The 19,873-nt window shown below is 36.8% G+C and overlaps 1 protein-coding gene and 1 long non-coding RNA gene across 3 annotated transcripts; both read right to left on the bottom strand.

Annotated features, from left to right (window-relative positions):
• Positions 1-1,401: 1,401 nt before the first annotated feature.
• On the bottom strand, positions 1,402-3,055 carry LOC116176798. The gene is made up of 3 exons (XR_004146525.1): positions 2,162-3,055; positions 2,026-2,106; positions 1,402-1,975 (listed from the first exon to the last, which is right to left on the bottom strand). It is a non-coding gene; the product is annotated as an uncharacterized LOC116176798 (long non-coding RNA).
• A 5,237-nt stretch (positions 3,056-8,292) lies between these two features.
• LOC116177038 lies at positions 8,293-9,665 on the bottom strand. 2 transcript variants are annotated; one of them, XR_004146589.1, is made up of 3 exons: positions 8,963-9,665; positions 8,549-8,903; positions 8,293-8,492 (listed from the first exon to the last, which is right to left on the bottom strand). XR_004146589.1 is itself a non-coding variant. In XM_031495897.1 (2 exons), the coding sequence occupies exons 1-2, from the start codon at positions 8,938-8,940 to the stop codon at positions 8,333-8,335; spliced, it is 552 nt and encodes a 183-aa protein (XP_031351757.1). In that variant the 5' UTR covers positions 8,941-9,665; the 3' UTR covers positions 8,293-8,332. The 2 variants fall into 2 exon arrangements, 1 of the variants encoding a protein (XP_031351757.1); XM_031495897.1 differs by having other exon boundaries at positions 8,549-9,665.
• Positions 9,666-19,873: the final 10,208 nt, after the last annotated feature.

Here is a 19,873-nt window from a genome sequence, read left to right as displayed (position 1 = left end):
CTTGCCGATATTGCTAATCAATTCGTTTAGTCGATTCCTAACATGTAGTGACCGAATATTGGTTTTATGTCAGTCGTTATTATGCCAGTCCAAATATGTCAATTGTCAAAGCCTACATAAATGGTATATATTTTGTTTATGATTATATGTATGCGTGCGAGTTTGCCGATAGTTGCTCTGTTATTTTTGTTATGTCATGATTTATCTTTTGATCGGTTACTGTCAGTACTCATGGTGGAGAGCCTGGAGTTCGGTCTTTTATAAACCGGCACTTTATAACTAGTGGGTTGGACTGGTACTAGACATGTGTGAATGAAAGAGTTGGGGTCCCGCTTAGTCGTACATGAGGGGGCTGGCTAAGCCCGGCCCCACTTGCACAGGGATTCGCTAAAAGCGTGCAGCGTGTTTTCGTTGTGACCTTTTGTTTTTGTTATCAATTGGGGTATCCTTCCTATGTGAAAGGCTCTTCTGAGAGGCCAACTCCTAGCGTTTTCATACAATACTGCCATGTCATGACCAGAGCAGCTGAAGATTACTCGGTGTGGGATTTGAACTGGCCGCATGCAATATCCAAACTTATTATGTGAATTTATTGTAATGTTTTAATGATTGTTTTTTTGTTATGTGTGTGAAATATTGATTCTTTAGGAATTCCAGTGGAGCCTGTGATTCGACATTATATAACTTTACTTGACAACCATCATAATACGCATTCATGCCACTACAGACAACTAATTTTGCTATAAGGTTCAATATTAATTTGTTGGCTGGTTTTTTTCTTGGTCGGTTCTTTTTTTCCCAGCATATTGTTATATTTGTACTCCGTGAACTACCATTTTCTAAATTTAATCTTGCAATGCGAATTACTTGGATTAAATCTCCGTTTTAAAGCATGTACTTGCTCTATTTGTATTCCTTACTTGATCCTTACTCTGACAAGCAACACATATCTTGTAGTGACCCTTAAAAACACAACGTAGTAAGTGGTTCGATTATTTTATTATTCAGGTTAGGTAGCTTTGTCTAGACGATCATGTGCCATGGGGTTCAGGTTCAGTTAGTTTGGAGGGAAAGTTTTAAATTTAAATCATGAGTTGCGCAGTCTCTCGGGGCTGGCCTGAGTACGTCACAATACAGACAGCTTTTTTAAAAGAATACATAATTTCCCTCGTAATTTCCCTATGTGGATCACACTAATAAAGCATGACATAGATCGTATTTTAGAGAGCTTAAAGACAAGCCGAGGAACCGCTACTGAACAATATAGGTACCTACCACCCAGATTGGATAATTGTTTTACTCTAATCTCTGAATTAAGCACGAACACACAAATAAAACGTTTAATAAATCAATTTTAAACAATAAACAAAAGAGTTGATAATAATCAAACTCGTGGGCCGCCGAAAGCGCTTGATGATTTGCGTGTTAGAAAACAGTAAACGGTCATTATCTTCAATTAGTTAAAAATTATCACATTTTTCCAAGGTTTTTATTGCAGTCGTTGAACTATATAATTTATTTATTCATTTCGACCATCAATCACGCCTTTTGTGAGAGCTGGCCCACAAATATACGTTGGTGCGTTCAATGGAAAATCAACTCCCTACAAAATTGCTGTGTAAAGACAATACGGGTTTAAAAAAAAGGTTTACGAATATCAACCAGAAAGATTTTAATTTGGATAAAACGACTCTGATGGTTATTACGGAATTATAATTGAATGGATAAGTAAAGGCGAGGATGGACCTTTGTGCTTGTACAGTTTAGATGAGCGTAGCGGAGGTTTTTAGGTTTGAGGATATGCGTGAATTTTTTGATACGCAAAAAATGACAAACGTGAGAAGCTGGAAAAGTAAATCCATGCGATCAAAGGTTGCCCATCTCATGCAGTTCCGTTTCCTTTACCGATTAACAAATTTTTGTCAATCTGACTTCCGTGTTGTGAAAAGTAGGAACCGGTTTACTAAAAAAAAAACTACGGCTAAAATGCCCACGTGCAATAATTTGGAAATTAGATTTAGGTACCTACGCCAGGAATGATCCGTTTAGGAAGTGCCTACGTGGGTGGAACTTTCATTCATGGGTAAAGTACTAATTATACGTGTGCTAATAAATACAAATATTGTACATTATTTATTGGTAGCCTAAAACAATAACATACCAATTACAGCTCAAGGATAGAATTCGCGTTAATAGAATTTGACGGATAGAGCGCTGCAAATGTAGGTTACATCATTAATCGCAATTTAGAGATGAATAGCCAATCCTTTTAATCTTGCAAGAATCGGTCGCACCCGTTCCGAATTATATTTAGCGAATGGCACTGGTGTTGCATCCTCGCAAAGCAAAGGCGCCCGCCCGAAACGAAAGGGAAAGATGTTGTCCGACAACTTTTTTCGTGTAAGTTATCAAAAAAGTGCTACTTTTTATTTGGGTTTATTTTTACACACGAGCTGACGTTAAAAGCAAGTAAAAACCTATATTTCACGGGATATTTTCGTTCGTACTGTTTCCACCGCTCAAACGCACGTGTGCAAACTAAATTTATGTCTGAAGACAACTGAAAGTGTATAGGTAGGTAAATGCAGAAACATCTTTTGCTGAATAGCGTTTTCGTAACAATTACAATTTAAATGCGGACGAGCGCAACTTACCAACTTCTTCCCTGTTCTTTATGAGTCGCAACACTAAACCCAAACATGGACCGATTTTGTCCCTTGTGTTGTACATAATTGAAGGTATCGATGTTAAAACTAGTCACTAATAATACATTTGACACTATCACAAAAACACTAGAAATTAGCACTCCGCACCTACACATTTTGAATTAATTTAGCTACGAACGAAAGTGAAAATTAGGTAAGCGCACATAAATAATAAGGACGACTACTCATAAATTCAAATAGCTGCCGAGAAGCTTTCGTTTTCGTGTATAAAATCGATTATTATAAACTAATTATAAAATAATTGTGGCAGTGATAAGCAACGCATTTTGAATTTTTCTCGCGCTCTTTGCGTTGCGTGCCGTATGTTGGACCGCGACTGACAATTCGTCCTTTTGAAGTTGTGGGCGCCAAAGTTAACGAAGTAGAAAGGAAAGACGTACGGCGCGCTATCTTTAGAAATATAACAGTTTAAATGAGTACTTTTCCGACATCTTTTAGAAAAATCCCGCAGTACAATAGTCGGTATAGAAGCCCCCTTTAAGTTTCTCACCGTTACCATTATTTGTTGTTACGAATGAGGTTTCTCATACTAGAGGGCGCACAGAACAAGATAATTCTCACAGAGTTGTTATGTATACTGGGTAGTGACTTGCGTAACGCATCATAGGGATTTCAATGTAAAATTCATAACATGCGAATATTGCCTCCACAAATTATTTTAGAGCAAAAATGTTTTAAGGTTTTTTGTAGAAAAAAATTTTTTACGTCAATCAACCGTATTAGTTTTCAATTTTTTGCATAATAAAGACGGAAAATTCGAAAAATAAAACCCCCGCATCTTTTTCAATAATCTGTGATACCATGGAATTTTATAATACAAAAACTACCCCAATATCCGTCATGCCATGGAATGTCTGCTATAAAACAAATGAAATTCTATCAAAAAGTATTATATTTAGAACAGCGAATTCAACATAAAGAAAGACCAAATTACTAAAAACGGTTTTCTAATATAACAATTTACAATAAATGTTCGAATAAGTCACCATTAACTGCAAGACAGTAATCAAGTTGAACATAAAATCAATTTCGAACTGCTGCTAATTGATAACTGGATATCATTTTGTTTTAGAAAATTCCATAGCATCACAGATTATTGAAAAAAGATCCGGGTTTTATTTTTCCAATTTTCCGTCTTTATATGAAAAAAATTGAAAACTAATACGGTTGATTGGCGAAAAAAATTTTTTTCGACAAAAAACTTTAATACATTTTTACTCTAAAATAATTTGGGGAGCTAATAATCACATGTTATGAATTTTACATTGAAATCCCTATGATGCGAATGGTTTTACTTAAAAAGTCACCCCGAAAGATACCCGGGGCGGGGTGCTCAGGCTTTCCTGGCCCTCCCAGCCAAAGTTAAGGATGGGAACGGAAGGAACGGAGTTACGGTGCTGAGAGGGAAGAGGTTCTGAAAACACAATATTTGGGGTAGACTACCTACTGGGACATAGGTAAGCCCATGTGTGATGTGAGTAGGTGTTGCCTTCCCTACCGATTCAGCGGCTAACTAGCCGATAATTTGAGCCCAGCGACGTCGGAAGTATAGGTCAGAAGGGGCGACTCGCTCTCTCAATTTAATTTTTACACACGAGGGATAAATTAAAAAAAAAAGTAAAAATTAAATACAGTAAATGGTCCGAGGTCCGCGGACCATAAAAATAGAGACGGTACGTCACGTAAAAGAATTTGTATGATACAGGCGCGGATTTTAAGGGGGGGGGGGGCGCAAAAGGCGCGCGCCCCCTCCTGCTCCTAGACACTCCTAGACAGTGGTAGTTACGCAGGCGGTCACCTAGTGACTATTGGAAAAGAGTTGTATAATTATTCCAATTCTTAATCATGTAATAACTGACTTAGTGAAAAAAATTATTAAATTTAAACATAAATATTAATACCTAATGCTCGTCTGGTAGTTGCAGTTGATAACATTTTAATTGATAAAAGAGTACGGATAATCCGCCGTTAGCACAACTTTTGGGTGAAGTGCAGCTATTAGCACAACTTTTGGGTGAAGTGCAGCTATACACTGTGTCCCAGATGAGAATTTCAGAAACCATAGAAGATGGTGAAAGGCAAGAAATTTGTTGATTTCGTTTTTATTTTTTTCTGATGTTATTTGAGCGGATACAAAAAAAAACATTTTCTCATTGTCACTTATTAAATTTTACCAGAGACGTTGAGACGTTTCATTTCGGAGAAATCATTATCAACTTTATTTTTTTATATGGCCCGTAAAAAAAGTAGATACTATACTGAGTAGCATTTTTTCCTACGAATAAAATGATGTACGGCACGCAAAAGAAAACAAAAGTTGGAAACTGTTGGTTTCAGCAAGATGGTGCACCTGCGCACAATTGTATAAGGATACCTAAATGGTTTTTCAATAGGGACGCTCAACTTTGAAAGCGCATAGCAGCCATCTTGGTAAAGCGATAGCTGTCAAATGTGGCAAAAGTACGTATTTAGTACTGTCATTTCACCATGGAACGCTACACGCTTCAACAACGCGTAGAAATTGTTAAAATTGATTATCAAAATCAGTGCTGCGTTCGCCTAGCGTTCCGTGCGTTGTGTCCAATTTATGGCGTTCAAGGCCTTCCTGCAGAGTCCACAATCCGTTTTTTAATAAAAATTTGAGACAACGGGATCAGTGATTGACGAAGCAGCGCCTGTACGTCAAAGAAACGCAAGATCGTTGGAGAATATTATTGCCGTTCAGGACAGTGTGCGAGAAAACACCAAACAGTTCATTCTGTGTAGTGCGCAAGAAAGACCCCTTTCTGCGACATCAACTTTGGCGGATTTTGCGTCGAGACTTGGGTTTTCATCCATATAATTTATAAAGTTCAGTTCCCTAGTCTATGCAGACAAACCACACTCAATTGCTGCCCTAAAGGTCACGCATAACTCGCGTTCTTCGTAAAATTGAGCCCAGTTTAAGCGAAGATGTCCAAAATTTGTCCACCAGAATTCAACATCTACAGCGGTGTCGCGGGAGCCATTTGGCTGAAATTATTTTCCTTACATAGTGTCATCGAATATCCTTTAAAATATTATCAAAATTGTGGTAATACGAGTATCACTTAAACAGGTTGCTTTATTTCATTTCAAAGTTCGAGCACTCTTAATGAAAAACCCTTTATATTTGACAAATTTCGTGGAAAGTGGAAAAAAATCGATTTGCGCCGACAAAGAGAAAACTCGCGACTTTGCCATTTAGCCTTTTTCTGGGTTTTTCTTTTCTTAGTTTATGAAGAATTAGTTATTTGTTCAATATATTACGTATTATGCCAAAATGTTCTATTTTTAAACGTATAATAAATGTTTTTTTTTAAAACGTATGCGCCCCTCCCTAGACCAAATGTGTTTTTTTAAATGTGTCGGTTTGTTTTAATATGTTATACATTTTGTAATTTTAGTATTTGTGCTAAGTATATTGTTTGCATGTATTAGGGACATGGTGTTGCCACCTACTATAAGGTAAAGCAACAACGAATAACTAAATGAAATGAAATGAAATCCTAAATCCGCCACTGTATATGATATGATTGTTTATGGTGTCTAAGAAACGAATGCTATTCTTTCCGGATATTAACCCGGGACCCCCACTTGTCTTCTTTACAATGTTCAATAGTGCAATAAATAGGAACCACATTTTTGTAATAATGTTAAATAAATATTACTGATCTATTGCTATGGTTTGGAGTACATCACATGCACATTTGATTACCGCGTGTGTTTGATTCAAAGATGTTAAGTTGTTTTTCTGAGGCCACATGCAATTTGATCAAAACATCTCAAAATCGTTAATTATTCATAGACCAAGATCTCAATACCCAATACATGGATTTTAGTGCATTTTTGGCGACTACATGGAAATAAAATTTAAAAAAATTTAAAAAAATGATAACAATATTCGATCCACAACCAACTTCCGTAACTTTCTAGCGTAGTAATCAATGACTATTTTTGCCCCTTCAGAGTTATACTCGAATACTCTCACTTTTAATTAACTTGTTACATTTAGTATTCGTTATTTATTATCTTGCGACCTCTATAAAGTTATGATCGAGTTTTCTCACGTATTAGGGAATGCAATACCGGGATCGCGGGATGCCGAAATACCGGGATCGCGCAACATTTTTGCGGGATTAATCCCGCACATAAATGGAGCGGGATCCCGCAGGATTTGCGGGACTGAGGAATTTGTCGACCAAGGGGACGACTCTGTTTACTTTGTTAATGAAACGCATAACGGAGAAGTTATTTTTTAAATAATTGTTAAACTTTTTTCGTTGAAAATGTACTATGATTTTTGGGGCACTTTAGAAGTTCACCTTTTTTTGTGCTTTACAGGCGACGTTTTTTTAAACTCTAAGTTAGACTGAAGGTACTTTTTTGTTAAATGTTTTGATAATTAGCGATTTATTTTAATACAGAAGTTCACTGCACAGAATTGCTTATTTGCCAATTTATTTAAAGTTCATGTATGTTATTGTAGACGGCCACTTCCTTCCGAAGCCTTGGCTAATAATGGTATCTTATATAAGTCTATTACTACTAGGGTGAGGTCCTTCAGTTCTTGGATTCCGAGCTCTGCAGCTTGGGAGTTTTCTTTTGTTTGCAGATTTTATGGAAATCCGGAAACTGAGCTCACTTCTCTGGGTGCCGTCTCATTTTAAATGAATTTAAATGAATTTTTTATGTTTTACTTGTATTTGGTCATATATGTACGCATTTCTTCCCGGAGCATCAATTTATTTGGGAAGACATGTGTTACAATTCAGTGATTAATTCAATCGATTGGGGGTTAATTAAACTGGATATATTTTAAATTGTGAAGTAACGTTACTAAAATTTTTGTGTGTGACGTAACTTATAATTTTGATACCGTCGTATCTTCTCAATTTCATACGGAGAGTGGTGAGCTAGAAATTGAGTAGCGCTCAACCTAAGTGCAACGACGATTCCGAAGATCATTTTACCCAGAACGAACTACCGCTGTGCAAGTTACTTAAGCTCTTATTTTGTGTTTAAGCCTGAGCTAGTTAGCCGTTTATGCGGTGGGTTTGGGAGAATGCAGCGCCAACTCAACACCCGATAGGCCGATACCACCTACAAACCTATAACCCATAAATACATAAACCTGTACACCTATAAACATACGACTTTTTCGTGTAAATGACCTTTCGATTTAAAAAAATTCGTATAATTCGGGGAAGGGTTGCTTGTAAGCATAGCCCCTTATTGTTTCTTTGGACTTTTTGGCGGCCATCTCTGATCCGCGAGGCAACTAGAAGGAGTGGAGTGACGGCGAGATTATTTTTTGCAAATTTCGGCTATTTGTTGTTCAAGTTACATTATGCACAATCTAAACGTTGAGTAAAGTATGATTACCACCTGAAATTGCAATAAATTCCATAAGTACGCGTCTACATCTCACAATGGTTGCTTTCTAACTAGCGTAGATAAAAAAGCGAGCATAAGAATCCGGAAAGACAATCTAATTATTATAAAAAACTTACAGAAACATAGTAACTATTATAGTAGGTACCTAGGTAATACAAACTGCAGGTCTTTGGAGTAAGTTGTTCAATTCATTAAGTAGCCCCAAAAAATTTTAATATGTCTCTCATAGTATCAATTGAAAACGGACAGTATTTATAAAAAGCACGACACTTTTCAACTTTTTTAGAATTTGTGCCGTAATTTAATGCAAATCGTATTTCATCACCAGCCCATCCTTTGCGCTTTGCGGACCTGCGAAAGTAAAAGTCAAAGCAATTTAAGCGTCTATTATACATATAGGTACGTACCAAAACAGCTGATTTATGTTTCCTTTATTTGTAGAAGACCGTTTTGAATCTTCCGCCGCCAATTGGCAAGCAAAGCTCCTTACGCAGCCGATGGGATCGTTGGTAAGTATTCGGTTCCAATCAACGGAAATGTTAGTCTCACCACTTGCTCCTACATTTTCGACAGTACGATTCGCGAAATAGTCAACGTCACCAATGGATCGTTTCCAGAAAAGTTTGGGTGGACGCGAGGCGGGTTTATTGAACACTTTGTCGATGTCTTGGGCTAGCATGTGTAATATCCATAGGCCCATTAATCCAAGCGCTCCCAAAATTACAAAGTGGATGAAGTGTTGTGCCTTTGAAAATCCCGTTACTGCGAACAGGATGATTGCTTGAAACCAAAGGTGCATTTTGAAATAAACAGTAACTTACTTGAGTGCACGAATGACAGTAGAAGAAATTCTCAACGCAAACAGTTTTATAATGACATCCCTTATTCAGAGATTCGAAGGAATGACGGGAAAGTAGGCGAAAGTGGTCTGCAGATTTGATTTTTTAATTTAGAGAATACGAGTTTGGTGAGTAAAAGGCAAAAATGTGCGTAAGTGCTAATAAGGAAGTATCTAAAATCAAGTTCTTTACGCGTGCTGGAGTACCTACAGTTATTTATAAATTATAGGTGCAAGTAGTCAATTGCTTTCATGGAACTAGACGTAGGTACCTAACGCACGGATTTGTTCGAAAAAAGCATATTTTACTAACACAGATACTCATCCAAAATGATTTGGAAGACTATGGCTACCTAGATATCACAGCATTAAGGTTGTCATCGAACGAACAAGTGCATTTTTTCTTCCTAACAAAAAGAATTTCTTTTTCGGCAATTCCAATGTAAAAATTTTAGTCCCACGCAGACAGAATAAGACGTACGAATTGCAATAGAGTAAAGGATAGCGGGGTATCGAGAACGATGCAAATGTACACGTAGGTAGTGGCTCGAAAAAAACTTTTTGTTAAATTCCGGAACGATATATTATAGTGCGCAAAAGTTGCAATTGGTATAGACAAGAAAAGTAACCAAAAAAGTAATACTTATCTATATAACTTCCGGTCGCGCATGGCCGCCAAACTTTCAAAAAAATCTTACAAAAGCAGTATATTTATATTTATATTATGTCTTACTAACCTATCATAGCACATTTTATATCTGTGATACGCGGGCATAAAGTACCACTTTATGCCCTAGGGCATTAAGTATCACCATAGTAACTCATTCATACTTAATGACTAAACTAACAAATACTTGCAGGTCATTGAAAATTAGAAACGTCAATTATTAATTGTCAATACTAAATCACAAGATTGGCCTTATTCCGTATAGTTTCTGGAACTTCTTGCTCATTCACGATGAAGTGAATTATTTAAAATTACGTTTGACGTTTGGATGGTTTCAATGACATTAACAAATTCGAACCACGCATACTTAATCAAACACAATGAATTATTTTGTAAACGAATATTTACTTTGACGAAGAAAACTATTTGTAAAACATAAAATTTTGTATGTACCACGGGCATAAACTGATGTTTATACTCTCGGGCGACTAAAAAGCTCTCGGGCCATAGGCCCTCGAGCTTTTTAACTTGTCGCCCTCGAGAATATAAACATCACTATTATGCCTTTAATACATAAATAACTATTAGATTTAAGATATTATTTCACTTCTAAGTGGAGTGTGGTCATGTAGTTTGACTTACTTCGCAGCGTGTAGGTTCATCTATCGTGGCAATCGGATATCTGTCACCACGTGTCTGAATTGAGAGCTTCTCTATCTACTGTCAGACGGACACATTTTATTTAGGTACACTTAGCAAAAAGCTTGTGTGTTCGCAATTGGTTGGTTCACTTTATGGTTCAAAATCTTTCGCCAATGGATTCTACAAGGTTCAAGGATCAGTGCTATTGAATATGAGCCGGATTAGAAATCTTCTTTCCGAATGCGGGCTTGGTGTTAAGAATTCCCCTACTGAAAATCGTATGGGGATGGGTATGGGCGGATATTACATTAAATGGATAACAGTACCTCATATAAGACTTTTTGAAGAGAACGATGTTAACAAGTTAGGCAGAGACAACCCTCCTCACAGTGGTAATGAACGGAACTACAAACTTTGCTGTGGAACAATGCTCCGGTTGAATTTTCAATGATCCAAATCTTCTCTGGGCGAGTACTTAACGGTACGAGTGTTACAGGGAATTGGAACGTTTGTAACAGTTTAAAATAGTATTAACCTTTGTAGTCATATTTCTATTTCCATTACCCTGTATTACATGTTCGCGCATCGTTGAATGCAACCAATATGTTAATTCTCTAGTTACTTTTATATTTTTGTGTTGCCTGCCCGTTTTAGTTTCTCGATCTACCGATCAATGACGTCAGTTTACTGTAATTCGATACCTTGCTGTCATTGGTTTTTAAATTCGTTTCCTTTCATAGAACAACAAACTTAGAATGGAAACTCTAATGTAATGTAAAAATGACGCGCCATCTCGTGTATGTTCTCAGCAGCTTTTGCGTGAATGGCGCCAAATTTAAATATTAAAATGTAAGCTACGTTCGCATTATACTGCATTTCTCCGGATCTGTAACAATAACATTGGATTTGACTAGCTGAAACCTAAAAGGTAAATGAATCCAGCCAGTGAAGTCCAATTTTGTTTGTTAGGGATCCAGATAAATTCAGTTTAATGCCGATGCACCTCAACAGTCAGGGGCTTCAAAGAGTACAGACCACTTTATAAGTAACAACTCCAATTAATCCAATCAAGGAGTTATATTTAATTTAATATGGATATACAAGATACAAGATCAACTTCATGGAACTCTACACTTTATGATGCTCTCAAGATCGTTCTAAAAACAAAATATGTAGCAATTTATTACAATTCAATTAGTGTTACCCGCTAAAGATAATGTGCGAACTGCCACACGCTTTAAACCTCTTCCTGTTCCAGGTTCTAAAGCGCAACCAGAAAAATGACGTTCACAAACCAAAAACTTTTGTGTAAATTTCTTCCACATTATGTTCTAAACCAATTCTATAAAAACTTCGGGCTCCATTTTAGGGAAACGTCTTCACAATTTGTCACACAACATTTACGTTTTCGATTTGTATATGCATAATTCATTGTAATAATGAATAGTAATTATACTTAAAGCACAATAAGCTGTCAATCAAAATTCAACTGTCATAATGGCGACACGTACTAAAGTCACTAGATTTAGTAACTTTAACAAGCACGCTAAATATGCGCCATCTATTGAATGTTCTCCAAACTAATTATATTTGTACTCAGTTGTTCCCGTTTACGTTTCCCTTCTAAGTTTTTTGTTCTGGGGACTGTAATTCGATACCTTGCTGTCATTGGTTTTAAATTCGTTTCCTTTATCGATAAGCATTAGATATTACCATTTATGGTATTGACATATCCATCGGCTCTCGTGGTTGGTTGGAATTATTCGTCGTCGGTTGTATCGTGACCGGAAACAAGAAAGTTAGCGTCTTCTTTTCTCGCCACCTGCTTTAGAGAGACGGTCGATTTGTGATCCCGAGTTGGGGGTGCTTGTTATATCTTCCAGTGGTTGATTTTGGATCGAACACCCTGGCGAAAGCATCTTTTAACCAAGTCAACCCAAATTAATGTTTGCACCAAGCAGTTTCGTTTTAATGCCTGGGGACAAACTTCCGTAAGGAATTTTTTTTTGCATTGGAGGAATTTCAAGCCACCTTAATCGTAAGTTATACTCCGTGTGATCGAATCCACTTTACCTTCTTTCTATTTCTAGGGGGAATCCATCGTATTTATGGTATAAGAAGGCTACCTTACTTTAACGAAGTTCTTTTTTTTGTGTACTCTCTGCTTTAAGAGGTTAGCGCATTATATTTGGTTAACCGTGGCCATAATTACATTATATTTTAGAGTCCTTGTAAGGAGTCAAAGTCCAACGATTCCGTAGCTTCTACTTACTCTCTAAGCGAAACACATCTACGTTAAACGACAACATGCAGGAGTTCCGTGTACTGTAAAATCTGCCATCGAAACGTTACTATCTCTAAGGCGCAGCCAAACAGATACTGCGGACACCACCCCTTGTGACACCTGTTGCGGTACATAGAAAACCGTTAGCCGTTTACACGTACACCAGGAATCTTAGGAACCAGAGACCTACCTATCGTAGTGGTGATATCTTATTATTGTTTAAACTACCTATTGCCTTTGTGTATTTGCATTTCGTTTAACCCATACTTATGTGGTAAATGTTAACTGGCCGAACACTAGAGCCACCCATATTACTCTTAATTAGTACGCTTGAACTTGAAAGGGAATAATTTTGCTTTAATTAACTGCATTTACTCATGTGAAGTAAATCACCTGTGAAGTACAGAGCTCTATACTATGATTTAAACTTCGATACCCTACAAGCTACCAATCAAGGTATTCAATCCATTGTCAATTTAACCCATTAAACTCAATCACTGTGCAACGGTAGTGGGTGTTCTATACCTACTTTCAGGATTTTTGGTGTGAACTAGTTTCAGCTACTAAATTTATGTAATATTTCATTGAGGGAATTTTATGTAAACCTTGGAATTTGGGGATAATTATTTCAACACTTATACTTGGGGTTGTTTAGTTTTTACATAACGTGTTTATTATACTTTATTGATTTTTGATTCCCATTCGGGGAACATAACTTTTGGGTTGGTGTTACGTATGCAGGTGCAATTGCACCCAATAAACACTTATTTTTGTGGGTTATCAGTTGCCTACTTTAAAGCTAAAGCTACCTTTCCTAGTTCCGGTAGTGGCAAGCGAAACTTAACTTGGAATTAGGTGGCGCCCATAGAGATTTTAATTGAAGCGACCCAAAAGTAAGTACTGACGACCTAGGCTGGATCGAGGAGTTATAAGTGCCAATTACCAATTGAGTTAATTCTGTTACCCACAACCCTGTACATTAGTCTTTCTCTCTCCGCTGTTTGCTATTTGGTCAACAGAGCTAGCTGGCCGGTCAGCGGCGTGTGTTTTATTTATGAAGCACATGGAATTTTTGTAGTGCCTTGCATTTTGCTGCTTGCGCGTTATACGTTTTTATTTATATTATCTCAGAAAGGAGAAATCCCCCTGTAACCATTTTTCATTTTTAAGAGTTAAAAAGTCAAACACTCGTAATCACCACAGGGTTCTTTTTATGTTCGAACCTCCCTGAAAACTAGTTTCCTTTTTCTTTTTATCGCGTACTGGTTGCTCTGGTAACGCTAAACCGGAAACAATCTCGCTTCTAGTGCTCGAAATAAAGATAATATGTTAGACCACGTACTAACTATCTAGTTGTCCAAGACTGAATCCCAAAAATCTTTCCGTGAGGATCCCCTACTCATTAACCACCACTCGCAGAATGGTTCCTTATTCAAGAAACACGGCCATCCTTACTTCCTGATTCTTTTTCTTCATTTTGTACTACCAATTAAATAAAAGCTAAGGTACTAAGTCAATTCCCAGGTGCATCTCAGATATACCAATTCCGCATTTCTCACCTCACGCTGAAGCTGAAGTTTGAAGTAGATAAGGCCAATTAAGACTGTTTAATTGCGCAACTTTCCCTAATGTAACCATTGTCTATAGCTACGGAGATCCTCTTGATAGACATCCTTATCTTGGACACAGTGTATATGTATTTTTTTGGACTCATGTTGTTCGTACCCAATTCATTGTACATACTACTGTCACCCCACCCATAACTTTAGTTTGAGTTTATTTTATGTGTATGAAAAAGACTGGAAACCTGTAACCTGTCAGCGTGCGCATTTGAATGCTTTTCCGACACAGAATGCGAAATTCCAGATTTTATTTTAACCGAGTACTAGTTAAGAACTGTAGTAGGTTCACAGACTTGCATTTTTGCACATTTGCCTCTTACTGTGAGATCTGGAGAGTAAGCCAATTTATCATGGTAGGAATACCTAGCTTGGCCTTACATTATTTAAAGGGGTACATTCTTTATTTAGTATTTGTGAATTACTTGGGAGATAAAATACTGTTACTGTAAACATGGCTGCCGAGTATTTCATAACATTTTGGAAGGACTTTAACCAACGAAACGGACCGATTGCTGCCACCTCTTACAGTTAAAACAGCTGTCTGTCCGTCTGTTCCTTGTCTAACTTAAGAACGAAAAGACAGACGGCGATGTCAAACCTTGTCCAATCGATTGGTATGAGTTCAAGGATCAGTTCTATTGAAATGAACGGGATGCGAGCAGTGTCAAAAATGTTCCCTACTGAAAATCATATGCGATTTGTTGTATCTCGTAAGTTAGTGCTGACTTCCGGTCTAAGCGGAAGTTCCGCCATCTTGAAAATATTTTCGTGTCGTGTATAGTTTAAATAAATGATGCTGAACCTCGCCAGCATAATAAATTTCTCTTTTCATCATAGTTTCACACTTATTTAGTTTAACTTGAGCGGACTGACAAGTTTATATTTTCTGACTGATGTTTTCAAAAAGCTGTTTAACGATTGAAATGTAATTATTTCCGAGAGGAGCTGTTTATATTAATGATCTACTGCGAATCTCAAGATGTAGTCAATGGATTTAACAAATGAATACAGACATGTATTTAACCAGACAAACTACAATAAACGCAGATGCTCGCAATTGGAGTCGGTCCAACAATACGATATTACCACTAAACGTCAATTTTTAGCTTAGACGTAAATTTATTTATAGTCAATTGAAGTAACGTTTCCTTCACTGTCATCCCATCGGAATTACATTTGCTTCTACATGGAATATTCAAAATCCACTCCATCACGACATAAAATGTAGTCTATAAAATAAGTTATATCTCGTGACGTATGGAGGTCGATCGGTCGTAAACAAATATTCGATCAGGTCGACTATGGGAACCTTTCTCCTAAACCTGCGGTCGTAAATTTCCCTTGACAAAACCGAATTTGAAGAGTTTTGTAGCTGTGTAAATTACAAATTTTAATGCTAGCAGCTTATGCAAGAACGTAAAAATGCTATTGCAATCAAAGTTTTCCAAGTTATTTAATATCTAATACCAAAGCGGCAACCGCGTCAAAGTTTCTTCCAGAATTTATTTCATATAAATCATAATATAAATTAGGTAATATTAATAATAGTAACGTCTTTATTTGGGTATACATCCAACGGGCGAAGTTCGCTGAGTAACAAGATATTTCATATAAATTTGAAAAGTCAGCCTTTTCCTTTTTCATTTCAATCCAATGGGATTAATTTTGAAACTTACCCTAATAATTGCGTTTTTAAAACGTAAATCAGAAAACTACACCACAAAGAAGGACAAAACAAACGTACAGTCACATAACGTTTCTCCAAACAAGGTCTCCCAACAAATTAGGATTAAATATTGACTTACCCAATTCTGAGTTCCACGGAAGCAAATGTTCTTTACATTATCTGAAACCACGTCGTTTAACTTGGAAATAGAATAAGATAGTAGTACTCGAATTAACAATAAAATCACTTTAAAACAAAATAAACTCTGAAACGAAGATAGCAAGTAAGAAATGATGTTAGATCTTACGTATATGAATTTAAAAGAAACACACAAAGAAACTAAATAAAGCAAGGATTTTAGGGGCACTATTTTGAATATCTTTAACAATTCTCTTCCTTCCACCAAGTACGCACATCAGCCCCTGCCAAACCAAGTTTTTCTGTATAAGATGTGCATTCCTCCACCGGCGGGGGGTGCGTCTACACTTTTTTTAATAATTTACAAAAAAAATAATCACAAGAAAATACGCAAACGCGTCAGATATTGATATTGCATATACCCCACATGTTTCTGATATTGGAGGTATGTTAGCCTGTCGGATGGCATGGAAGGGGGGGGGGCTGTACGGAAGGCTAGAAAACGGGATTTATTCGAGCGCGTCAGATATTCAGAGCGTTGTACGTATAATTTATGACACGACCACCTATGATCTCAGTCAACTGAGATGAACTTTATTGACGATTTGTTCCACTTTAGCGCGTGGAGATCGGCAGGTTAATACTACTTCTGTTACTCTTAAATAATTTCCTTCGAAATTAAAAAAAATTCAACGCGCTCGTGTCACCTTCCCACTGCCTCACGTAACGCTCAAATTGCCAGATTATTGAAACTTTTCACCACGTATCGACCGTCCTGTTCAACCATTTGGATCCACCTAATAGTGCAGCGGAGAGCCGGCGCTAACTCGCTTATTTGAGGTATTTTTTTTTTCGGAGTAGAAAGAATTGGGACCCACACCATTTTGTTCAGAATTGTTTGAACCTTCAGAATCTCGCTTTACGACATTTTCCCGTGGTCCTGACAAAAGTTATAGGCCGCTAAAGTTGAAATTTACTCATTTTCGCGCGCGCGACTAGACCACCGAAAGTATTTATTTTCTCAGCAACTAAGCGATATACATCAATAATTCCTTTTGTAAAATGAAAGTACATTTATAGCAGAATCTAAAGCATTCATATTTACCTACCTTGTTATGCACAGTTTTTAGAAAAATGACCGTCAACTTCCAAAATTCGTGTAGCAGATGAAAAGTGCGCACTTTGAACTCTCATAACTTTTTATTTCACGATATCGATTTCCAATATTTATAGCTCATTCGATGCTCCAAAGCATTGTGATTATTTTATTTTCTATAACATTACCGTGAATTTTTCATAATAAAAAAGTTACGGTCATTTAAGTAAAAACCTACCGACCTCGCCGAGTCGGTAATCGCGAGTGAGACGGAGAGGGAAGGATAGTCAGCAGCGTTCGCTAAACAAGGAGCGATGCGTAAGAGATTTTACTTTACTAAGAAATTTCTCTCCGAATACCAAAACTAGCTATTTAGGCCGTTTAGTTTACAAATGCATTCCGCCGAGATGCATTGTAAAATCTCAAACAATTCATTAACTCCATGTATCTCAGTTCTTTGGTGAAATATATAGGTACAAATAGCTACCTTTCCCTGTAAATTTTGGGGGTTACTCCACATCAGGTATCTCTTGTGCTGTGCTGTATATTGCAAGATCAGCAGTAACAACGGTATGATTTGTCTCACAGATTCAGGCTTGTTTTTTGATTTCACTAGACGATGGTTAGGATGGTATTGTAGCTCGCTGGTGGAGAATTCAAAAACGGCATAGGTATATTATATTGAATGGTAGATACCGGAACTTACTTAGGAGGATTATCAGCAGGTACTTAGGCTGTTAAAGTCAGTTATCTGGTCGTTATCTAGTGATAGGTAAACCTGGTGGTTAATCATTTCTAGACATGCCGTCTGCATGATCTCGAATTTAAACTTAACTTAAATAATTTAAATATGTAGTCATCTCAATAGTTTCAAAACTTTTATGAGTTTATTTTTTCCCCCCGGTTCTTTTGAAATGTGTTAAATTCAACTTTCAACTTTTAATGTAATAATTCAACCCTCCGGTTGGTTGTCTTCTTAACAAGGCTTGATAATAATTCGTTTTGAAACTTAGAACAACCTTTCCGGTTTAACCACCCTTCAGGTTTTTTCACTTGGCTTCGGCCAGTTAATAATTAAAAAACAACATGTTCGTCTTATTCGTCTTCAACGTTTGTAACTTACCGTTTTCCTGTTAAATTTCACATCACCTGATGATGGCAGTACGCCGAAGCTATAGTCGCTTTTATTTTTAAAAACTTCAACGAATAAAAACTATATGGGGAAGGTTTAGAGAGTTTTGATCACACAATATATTTCAACCCCCATTTCGAGGAACGATGGATCCAAACACCAAAAAAAAAAATCCATGTATTCGTTTAGGAGCCACCCTCAAAAAAGTGGTAAAGTTTCTTTTTTTCTCAGCAACAGTTACAGAGACTGGTGGTAAGTCTTTGAATAGGTTTTGCTGTATGCCCTTTCCGGTTTTGCAAATAATTTTTGAAAATTCCTACCGCAAAAGGACACACCCCTCAATAGGGGTGCGAAAAAATGTTGATTTCGACGAAATTTGGTATCTGGTGGTTTTTGAATCTGAAATTAGTTTTTTAAAATTCGAAAAAAATAATTCCACTGCAATTCTTGGCTGGACAACGAAAATTGACAAAATTCCACGAAGTTTGTTGTCTAGGTACATACTTACGGAACAAAATTATTGAACAGTTTTTTTAAGGTCATTTTTCAAACAAAAGTTACACTCATTTGCAAATTGGTCTTTCGGGTCAGAAAATGTTCTCCGACAGTGGCATAACAAGTACAGTAAACGTCAATATTACATGTTCTGCTAAGGGTGTCCAGAATCCAGAATCCATCACAGCGAGCAACTTCGACATCAATGAGGAAACAGTCACAGAATAAGAATAAGTAGGCCATATTCTGTGGAAACAGACGAAAAAAATTCAACGCACAGTCTTTTTTCAAAAGCGAGATACATCGACAGAAGAAATCCAAATTCCTCGTTTAGCTATCACTAGATAACGACCAGATAACTGACTTTAACAGCCTAAGTACCTGCTGATAATCCCCCTAAGTAAGTTCTGGTATCTACCATTCAATATAATATACCTATGCCGTTTTTGAATTCTCCACCAGCGAGTTACAATACCATCCTAACCATCGAACTTGCCTTACATGGAAAAAATTTAAAAAGAAATTGTACGATTATCTAGTCAATGGGTGTTTCTACAACATACAAGAATATTTTATATCTTCCAATATTTAATTGTTTGTTTGTTTAACTGTTCGTTTGTTTAATTAATGTTATATTGACTTGTTCCATACAAATGTTATTTGTCGAAGGAATTAAATAAAAATGAATGAATGCATGAATGAATGAATCGTCTAGTGAAATCAAAAAACAAGCCTGAATCTTTGGGACAAAATCATACCGTTGTTACTGCTGATCTTGCAATATACAGCACAGCACAAGAGATAGCTGATGTGGAGTAACCCCCAAAATTTACAGGGAAAGGTACCTATTTGTACCTATATATTTCACCAAAGAACTGAGATACATGGAGTTAATGAATTGTTTGAGATTTTACAATGCAACTCGGCAGAATGCATTTGTAAACTAAACGGCCTAAATAGCTAGTTTTGGTATTCGGAGAGAAATTTCTTAGTAAAGTAAAATCTCTTACGCATCGCTCCTTGTTTAGCGAACGCTGCTGACTATTCTTCCCTCTCCGTCTCACTCGCGATTACCGACTCGGCGAGGTCGGTAGGTTTTTACTTAAATGACCGTAACTTTTTTATTATGAAAAATTCACGGTAATGTTATAG

The sequence above is a fragment of the Photinus pyralis genome, unplaced genomic scaffold (genome assembly GCF_008802855.1).
Source record: "Photinus pyralis isolate 1611_PpyrPB1 unplaced genomic scaffold, Ppyr1.3 Ppyr1.4_LG7, whole genome shotgun sequence".
Classification (NCBI taxonomy): domain Eukaryota; kingdom Metazoa; phylum Arthropoda; class Insecta; order Coleoptera; family Lampyridae; genus Photinus; species Photinus pyralis.
This window is presented reverse-complemented; position numbering and strand designations above follow the sequence as displayed.